A 9749-nucleotide genomic window follows, 5' to 3' on the forward strand; every position below is an offset into this window, starting at 1 on the left:
CCCTCACTTTTTTCTGGAGTGTGAGACTAGATAACTGAGTCGTCTTTCAGGATTATGCCTAAGAGAACATCTGAGTTAGGGTTTTCTATGTTTGTAAGCAAGGGTCATCGCTCCCAATAACAATTTAAAAATTGATCAGGTAGAAATACCATTTTTAAAAATCAATTATAATTTTTGCCTTGCTTTCAGGATATTCTTTATAAGAAATCGGTGATACCTTTTGAAAACTGAAGTGTAACTTTGGTTTCTAACTGTTGACATGGAAGGAAAGTCTTTTCATAAACTAATATTGAGGATGGGAATGGGGGAGGACCGAGAAAAGCATGATTTTAAGACAAAACAAAATGAAGCTTTTAAACGTTGGCTTATGCGGTTTTCTTGGAGAAGTTAGTCCAGAGGGCACGTTAGATGCCAGTAGTTAGACTGCTCTAATGAGAGTTTTTAAGAGTTGGTTTTATTAATTTTCTTTGGATGATACCTTAAATGACTTGTATTAATTACTTTTTATACTGTTCAGATTCTATTTAGGACCATATGTGCTAAGCGTTAGTTACACCCGTCGGCAGCTCTGTGCTTCGTGTAGCTCCCCAGAGAGTATGTGGGAGACAGGAGAGCTGCAGCGTGTAGCGGCCCTTCCCAGCGCTCATGCGGGGAGGCCCTGGGAGGCGAGAGGCCTGGAGCACGGTGAGTGCCTGCCAGCCGGCGGGCTTCACACGACCCCCGCTCCCACTGTTGGTGGGTCCGTAGGGCGTCAGAAACCACTACAGAAATAAGAAAATACTGTGTCAAAAGTAGAAGTTACTGTCATTTTTCTTAAAATGTTTACTGCGGCTGTATTTATTTTGACCAGAAGGGAAAAAACAGAATTAAGGGCACAGTTCTTTCTTTTTGCCTTGTATAAGAGTTCTGTGTGTTACACTTTTTTTTTTCTTGGCCGTTCCGCGACCAGGGATTGAACCCCAACCCTCGGCAGTGAAAGCGCGGGGTCCTAACCACTGGACCGCCAGGGAATTCTTTTGAAGAGTGTTTGTGTTACAGATAAACGTTACGTCCCTGTTTAACAGAATCTGGAAGGCGAAGGCATGGGCTCGTTTTCCCTTCTCAGTCTCAGCTGCCTGCAGAGATTGTAATCACAGTTGGGTTTCACTGTCTCCAAACAGGGATGTGTATTTTTTGTTGTTGTTCCCATCTTTCCTTAATGCCTTAAATTCAGTCCCCCCATCTCCCAATTCAGAAGTTTCCATCCCTTCTAATCACTTAGACTGATGAGAATACTTCAACCGGTATTTAAAATTGGAGTTACGTTTCTTATTGTGAAACCAGAAGTATTTTGTGTTACAGGGAGGCGGACGGAAGGCAGGTGGAGGCGTATGCTGACCTGAGGGAGTCCAGCTGGTCACTTTATGGGGAAAGGAGTGGGGTGCTTGGACACACTTCCCCCGAACAGCCTCACGTAGATTCTCCTTGACAGTGGCCTTCTGAGAGCTGGAGACTTCTGCCCTCACCCCCTCCCGTGCCCCCCACCCCTTGCCATGGGTCTGTCTACCCACCTTCTGGACAAGTCGAGCCTAACTTTTCCAGTGAGAATTGGAAGGAAGAAAAAAAAGCAAAAGTTTTTCAGGCCCCGTATCATAATTTTTGTTTTATTCTGTGATTAAGAAAATGCATAAGACAAAAAGCTACGTGAATTCATCCAATAACAGCCTTAGAATGAATAGCTGAAGTTTTTATTCAGGCAGCGTTGCTTGGTCTTTCCAGTGGGTTCTCAGACCCCTCACAGTAACTCCCAAGCCTCCTCCTGGTTGAGGACCCACAGGTTAGGGGTCTGTGCTGTTGAGTCTTTTCCAAACCTTTAGCATTTCAACTACATTTGATATTATTTCACTCATTATTTTTCTTACTGTAACCCACCTTCATTCTCCACTTTTTTGAAGCTTATGTTGTGTACTTGATTCTTGAACTCTCTTTCTCCATACTTTTTTCTGAACTTTCAGAAAGGTTCACACCCGAACTGAAAGCTGATTACAAACAAGTAGCGATCTTGATTTGGATTTCTAGCTGTATCACAGGTGACAAGCATGAAATGTTAAAGCTTGCATTCTAAACTGGTTGTCCTACTCCCAGTAGCCTGTACAAGGGGGTCCCAAATGCAGACCACCTGCTCAAAGGTCCCCAGAGGAGCTTTTTAAATATGTAGATTCTCAGGTCTAAGCTCAGGAGGCCTGGGCTGAAGGGTCAGGAATCTGTAATTTTTAAAGTTCCATAGATTATTTTGATGATGAAATTTCTGTACAGTCATAAAATCTGCTTGTAGTGGCATGTTGTTAGACCTTTGTTCTTCTTTTATCTATTTTCTGTGCTAAGGGGCCAGCAGAATTGGGCCTATGCGAACATGTCCCTGCCGGGGTTGGACTGACTTTACTGTTGTTTTTTTCTGGGTCTCAGCATCACCAGGCTGACTGAGGAAAACGGTATGGCTGCCGATGCGCTGGTGTTGGGATGGCCCAGCTTCTGCCCTTGGCCTTGGCTCCTCATCTGTAGGAAGAGGGGTTTACAGTACATGATGGCCTCTTGCCTTTAAGTCTTAGATACCGTGAGTCCTTAGCCAGTTGGATAAGAGAGAATAGTTTGTCTTTTTATCTGCAGCCTCTGTGTCAGTGTCGTCTTCGTGTGCTTAGTCCACTTGTCAGTTAACTCCAGTCTGGTAATCAGGTATCATAGCTGCATCAGCCATGGTTTGTAGACTTTCTGTTCAAGTACGTATGCTGGACGCAAACATATAAGCAGGTCGGCAACCTTCAGATGCCCAAGGACCAGTTCTAATCTCAGGCTGTGAAGCAGCAGCAACCAGAGTTGTATCCTTTCACTTGGAGGGGTTACTGCATGTTTTTAGAGGGCGAGGGCGGGTTAAGAGCGCCCCCTACCCCGCACCTTGTGAGAACTGTGGTCAGATGCCATGCAGAATCGGAAGTCGTCTTTTTTTTTTTTTTTTTTTTTTTAAACTCGAAGATTGGTGTCTGCATATACGTGTCACTTAATAGTAGAGACAGGGTTAATTAAACGAGCTCTCTTCTCATATCTGTCCAGCGTAAAACAGGTTTTTAATAGTTGTTGGGAATACCCATCACAAGGAGATACTCAGGGACCACAGTATTTGAGCCAGTGGGGATAATCAGATAATTGGAAACGGAGGTGACGGCTGCCATTTAACGGGAGATGACCGTGGGCCTGTCGCTCTGCAGAGATAGTCATGCCCTCCCCACCCCCCCGCCCCGTATTATCAGTATTTTAGTTCTCAGAACATTGCTGTGAGGTGGGTGCTCTAAGCTGAGTAAGTCGCTCGAGGTCACACAGCCAGTAAGTGCTCCGTGAGCGTCTGGACGCTTTCTACCTCTTGACCATTTTGGGCCCTCACCCTCCCCGTTGGCCCCTATCCTTTGTCCGCGTCTTCTCCCTCCTTTTCTGCCAGACCATGTTTCCCCCCAGCTTGTTTCCTTCTGGTTCTCTTTTACAAGCTCATGCCCCTAACCTGTGTTGTTGTCTGTCGTTTGTCTCACTCCAAATTTCAGGTTGAAAGAGAAAAATCTCTGGTGGGTTTGGGGAAAGTATAGGGCCACAGGTAGGTTTTCTCTTTTCCTTTTTTTTTTTTCCTCTCCCTTCCTCTTCATCTCGTCTTCCTCTTAGAAGGACTTGAACCCCACCTCTAACCAGTTAGCAGCGGGCATGTTGAAGACAAGCAGTTCTTGTCTTGTGCGTTAGGGAACCTTGGCATTTAGCATCTGCGTAGGGCGTGGGCCGCCCGTGAGTGTCGGGGGGGGAGTGAATCCAGTTCACACCATACGTTTGTTGAAAAGAGCTTTGCCTGCTCTGTAGAAGTTATTCTGTGTATCCACTGGGATCTACAAGCCTCTCCAAGTGAAGACCTTTTGTGGTTCGGCCAACACACACTGCTGTCCTCGAAGCGGCTGTTGATAGTTAGGCTTGAGCGTCTCAAGTGAAGCCGTGTCAGCGGAGCCGTCCGCGCCGTTACCCGTTACCCTTACCCGTTACCCCTTACCCATTACCCGTTACCCTTACCCGTTACCCGTTACCCATTACCCGTTACCCTTACCCGTTACCCCTTACCCATTACCCGTTACCCTTACCCGTTACCCCGCGCTGCGGGCAGGTCTATCTGCATCGGCACCGAGACCGTCGCCCAGACTTGCGGTCTGCTCTCTCGGTAGCGGAGCCTTACGCTTACTTGTGTGGGCAGATGTGTTAGCTAGCCCTCGGAGGTCTTGCTTGTGTTTTTGTTTGTTCATGTGCTCGAGTACAGAGCACGCTGTGAGCCGACACAGCGCCGCGGAGCAGGGCGCTACGGGGTCACTCCGCGTGAGGAGTGCCAACCTCACAGGTGCGGGTGGCTTAACGTGTAGAGAGAGGACCTGATTGCGGAATCTGATGTGTGCAGCAGTGAAAACTGAATGACTGGTAACCGCGTACTTCGTCCTCCTCCGCCTCCCCCACCCAGCATGGTTTCTGCTGTAAAGAGAACTGCAATCCGTCGGACTCCTTTCAGGGTAAGATTATGGAGAAACAAGAACAAGGAGGGAGAGCCCCAGTCACAGGGTCAGAAATGAAGCTTTTGGTGCTTAAGATGGTCCTCGAAGATGATGTAGCCGTGAGCAAAACTTTGTCACTAATTTAATGAACTCTGGTGTGCTGAGAGGTGTTTCTCTTTTTGTAAAGTATCGTTTACATTTTCTTATGATGTGTCAAGGAGAGGGTTTGAGAAGTGAGGGGTTTCTTGCTTCTTCACAGCTAAGCGGGCATAGACTGGTTTCAGCGTCCTTTTTTACCGTATACGTGACCTAAGTCTTGTCGGAGGCCTGCATCAGAGGCCTGTCTGCAAGATACCTGCGTTTTGTGGAGAGAATCCACACACTAAACAAAAAGGAAGGAGAGGCGACCTTTCCCCCTCGTGGGGACACACTGTAAAAATGGGGACGCCCCGCCTTCTACTCACCGTCTGGTGTATTATTTCACAGTGCTGGCCCCAAAGGCGACAACATCTATGAATGGCGATCAACCATCCTCGGGCCTCCAGGGTCCGTGTATGAGGGTGGCGTATTCTTCCTTGACATCACTTTCACACCGGAATATCCCTTCAAGCCTCCGAAGGTAAGAAAGTCCCCCGGATTTATGCTAAAGTTTACATACTCCCGTGGAAGATTATTCAGGCTTTTAAAATTGAGTTTTTAATCGCAAAAAATAGATTTCTCTTATATCTTGACAAATCTCTAAGTACACTTGAACATACACAAAACACTTCTTTGGGTTGACTTTGCCTCTTTTGGCAAAGACCATTTCTAAGAGTAAGTGCTTTGTTTTGATGGGGCCTAAAATCCTGCTAATATTTATAGGAACATAGTCAGCAGCCTATAAATAATCCCCTATTTCCCACTCAACAGAAAAAGTTTCTGAACAGATAAAAATGGTGTCAAAATATCCACGCACTAAAACAATTAGAGAATCTCCTACCAAACCAAGCCTTGGAATTCCGCTCCTTGTCATCTTTTGGTCTTGTTCAGATCCTGACCCCAAGCTTGGGCTTTCTCGTCCAGGATGGGCAGGGGTTGCTCCGTCACCGTCTCCTGTTAACACTCAGCTGTGATTCTCATTCGCCCAGTCGGAAGGAAAACCTCTTCTTGGGGATGGGGTGGACTGCTAGGGAAAGAGGTACAACTGCAGCCGAAGAGGTGACCGCAAGTCTGTCACTTTAAAAAAAAAAAAAAAAGTGGTAAAGTTGTAGGGTTTTTTCACTTTGGAGTGATTCAGTGTATTTCACAAATAAAAAGTAGGAGACCAGACAAAATAACCCAGGTTCGTGGGGCTGATGTCGACTCGTCTGCTGCTGTGGTCCTTACCCACTTCTGGCTCCTCACCTGCGGAGATTCTGTTTAAAGTGAATTCTGTGATTTAGGTAGGCACGACTATCTGCAAGATCTGATATAGAGGTCAGAAAAAGCAGAAACAAACCTCATCTTCAAATATATTTTTCAGCCTTTTAGGTGTGTGATCATTGTTTGCTAAGCACTTTGTCTTTATGTACCCACTGTGGTGTTTGAATGAGATTCTAAAGCTTGCTTTGAGGTCATGTAGTACTACCAGCTAACACAAGAGGTCAGCAAACAACTAGCTGTTCAAACTTGGAAACGTTTGGAAAATACTTAATACATTAAAACTGCTAAAGATGAATTCAAGAACGATACAGGGAACTATATCCGATCTCTTGGGATAAACCATAATGGAAAAGACTATTAAAAAAAGAACGTATATATGTATAACTGAGTCACTTTGCTGTGCAGAGATTAGCACAACATTGTATATCAACTATACTTCAATTTAAAAAAAAAATATTGAGGTTACCTTGCTTTTTGTTGATGCACATTACTTTTTCAATGAAATTGAAAATCCCTGAGATTGTATCAGTGAGCACTTTCTAATCTCAGTTTCGTGAAATAGTCTCTTACCCTATCTCTTATCAGCCTTAGTTAAACTGTTTTAAAAACAGTTCACTTTCTAAGAAAACCAAATGTCTGTTTCTTTAAAAGTTTTAATTAGGACCATTTTATTGAAAAGGCAATTTAGTAAAAAGTTTCATTGTTTGCTGTTCAGATTTTGTTTAACACTGTCTTGTTTTTTAGGTTACATTTCGGACAAGAATCTATCACTGTAATATTAACAGTCAAGGAGTTATTTGCTTGGACATATTGAAAGATAACTGGAGTCCAGCACTAACCATTTCTAAAGTCCTTCTTTCTATCTGCTCACTTCTTACAGACTGTAATCCTGGTAAGGTTAATAATTCTTTACCTTGTTTTATTCCTCCTCACCTGGAAAATGGTTATTTTCCACTTAAACTAAGATTTTCTAAAGTTCAGATTTTATTTTTGTACGGGCTTTCAAGGGACAGAAACTCGTTGCTTTTCAAAGAAAAGTTCTAATCAAGAGTTCAGTCTACTGGGTGAAAAATGCAGCGACTTCACCATTACTTGACGTGTTCTAGCAACAAGGTGTTATAAACTGAAGACTTACAAAAGATTGCCTTAGGTTTTTACGTCTTCCTTCTCTCCCCTTTATTTTTTTTCCCCTTTTGCGTGTTTCCCGTACAGAAACGGCACGCACGCTTGTGAATGTTGAGTCACCCGCCCTCTGCCTGCGGGTCTGCTCAGCACCTGCCCACAACTGCTTACTGACGTGGCGTTGTTTCCCTGCTGTACACTTAGTGATTACCAGACTGTGGTTTCATCTGGGCCTTCCTTAATTTCCTCTTACTAAAATTTTTTTCTGGAAAAAGAAATAGAAATTTAATTACTAAAGATTTTATTTAGGTTTCAGAGAAACACTGTACTTAATCGGAAGTACAGGTTTTGACCTGGCAACTTCGGGTCTTGCGGGTCAACAGTGTAGAGAGGTAAATAGCGTTCGCTTGCTGTGGCCCTGAGGACTTCACAGCGCTCAGTGTCACAGCTGGTGCCATCGAGCAGAAGGTCCTGTGAACACAGCTGGGTATTCACGGCAGTCCAGGGCCTTGCGCGATCCGTACCCGTACACGCAGGAGCGAGACCCTTCCAGTGGGGGGTGGTTGTTGGGGGAGAGATGGAGTGAACTGAGGAGGCGGGGCGGGACCGTTCTGTCTGGATCAGGACCCCCTTGCATCCATACTGTTTTTAAAAAAGTCCGGGAGGAAAAGTATCCCAAACGGTGGAGTGGTTTGATCACAGCCACTCTGTCCATTTCCTCGCAAGCTGTCACTAGCTTATCTGCTGAAACTTAAAAATGTTCTTTTCCCTTCTTCGAAGTAACGTACATTCTTTTCTTCCAGCCGACCCCTTGGTGGGAAGTATTGCCACTCAGTATATGACCAACAGAGCAGAACATGACAGAATGGCCAGACAGTGGACCAAGAGATACGCTACATAAATTGGGTTGTCACAATTCTCTACATTCTTTGTCTGTCACAGAGAGAGCTGCTTATGATTTTGAAGGGGTGGGGGAGGGTGGGCGTTGGTGAAGAGTAGGGTATTTCTATAACAGATATTATTCAGTCTTATTTCCTAAGATTTTGTTGTAACTTAAGGTATCTTGCTACAGTAGACAGAATTGGTAATAGCAACTTTTAAAACTGTCATTAGCTCTGCAGTATGAGCTGAAATGCAGTACAGAGAAGAATAGACGTTTGGGTTCAGTTGCTTGTAGTCTGTAAATCTGAAACAGCTGAATTTGTACAGGTTACACACGTGGCCATTTATGTAAAGTCCTTCCAAGACTACACAGTTTTTTGTTTTAAAAAATTGGAATTTGTTTCCCCTTCTTGGAGGGGAACAGTGATACTTAACAGCTTTTAGAGACTGTCATCTCATACATATAAAATGGACACATGGCTGTAAGACACCATATAGGAAATATGAGTAGTTATGTATTTTATTTTATATGCCAGTCTACTTTATTGTGAAAAGATAGAGGTTTGAATCAGGACCTGTGAAAACCTGTAGTAAAATACCTTAAGCTGTTAACTGTAAGGTGTGGAATAGGAGTTGCTCAGTGGATTGGTTCTATGTTGTGGACTACCTAAGTCTGCATTTGTTACTGTGCTAATAAACAATATTAAAACCACCACCTAACGCTGCTGTATTCATTTACTTCCTTTTGCCTTTTTTGTAGTTTCTTTCTTCTTGATAGATCTTTGCTACTCAGAGAGCCTAGAGGTAATGCAGACTGAACGCGCTGGTGTTGTCTACCCAGCACGTGTGTTAGGATTGGTACGTTACTCTGGATCTATCCAACAGCCTTGCAGGATAGCGGCCTTAGAGAAGGTTAGGTAATCTAACTCATGATCTTCCAAAGGCAGAGTTCTGCTGTATCTTCGTCAAAGCATTTTCCAACTTGGAGGCGCTGTGGTGGTAAGTGCGTGCGTGAGAAGTGGGCTCTCGTGGGGAAACACCCCCGCCACAGTGGAGGGAGTCTGGCAGGACCTAGGCGCACACACCTGCTCCAGAGAAGCTCGTCCAAGGGCCCAGGGCGGAGGTACCTGCATGCTCATGACGCACTTAAAAAGAACACGGTCACTCTGTGTACTAACGGATCTAAGCTGCATTCAGCAGACGAGGAAACTGCGGGGTCTATTATATTATTTTAAAATAACTGTAGATTTATCCATCTATGTAAAACAAACAAACAAACAAAAAAAGCTAGAAGCTCAACACCGGGAGAGAAGGCAGGAAATGACCTGACCATATCTGAGTGACAATTGTTTTACCCAAAAAAACATGATGAGAAATTTTAAATCTAAATCGGCTAGTGCGGCTGCCATATAAGTAAGTTTTCTATCTTTATATACAGTAGTTCTTGGCTTGCACTCACTGAACTGAGCCAACTGAGTTTACATTGTTTTTTTGTGGGAGGGGGGCCACACTGGGTCTTCTTTGCTGTGCGCGGGCTTTTCTCTAGCTGTGCCGAGCGGGAGCTACTCTCCGTTGCGGTGCGTGGGCTTCTCATTGAGGTGGCTTCTCTTTGAGGTGGCTTCTCTTGGTGCGGAGCACGGGCTCTAGGCACGCGGGCTTCAGTAGTTGTGGCTTACGGGCTCAGTAGTTGTGGCCCATGGGCTCTTGAGCGCAGGCTCAGTAGCTGTGGCGCACGGGCTTAGTTGCTCCGCAGCGTGTGGGATCTTCCCGGACCAGGGCTCGAACCCGTGTCCCCTGCAT

The 9749-nt window shown here is 44.9% G+C and overlaps 1 protein-coding gene across 1 annotated transcript in view; it reads left to right on the plus strand.

Annotated features, from left to right (window-relative positions):
- UBE2E1 (ubiquitin conjugating enzyme E2 E1) overlaps nucleotides 1-8664 on the plus strand; it is a 75127-nt gene extending 66463 nt beyond the window's left edge. The window contains exons 4-6 of the mRNA XM_059920409.1: nucleotides 5031-5163; nucleotides 6690-6837; nucleotides 7871-8664. Of these exons, the coding sequence (XP_059776392.1) occupies nucleotides 5031-5163; nucleotides 6690-6837; nucleotides 7871-7968 (379 nt within the window). The 3' untranslated portion in view covers nucleotides 7969-8664. The remainder of the gene's footprint in view (nucleotides 1-5030; nucleotides 5164-6689; nucleotides 6838-7870) is intronic.
- The last annotated feature ends 1085 nt before the right edge of the window (nucleotides 8665-9749 follow it).

This window comes from Balaenoptera ricei, chromosome 4, assembly GCF_028023285.1.
Source record: "Balaenoptera ricei isolate mBalRic1 chromosome 4, mBalRic1.hap2, whole genome shotgun sequence".
Taxonomy (NCBI): Eukaryota; Metazoa; Chordata; class Mammalia; order Artiodactyla; family Balaenopteridae; genus Balaenoptera; species Balaenoptera ricei.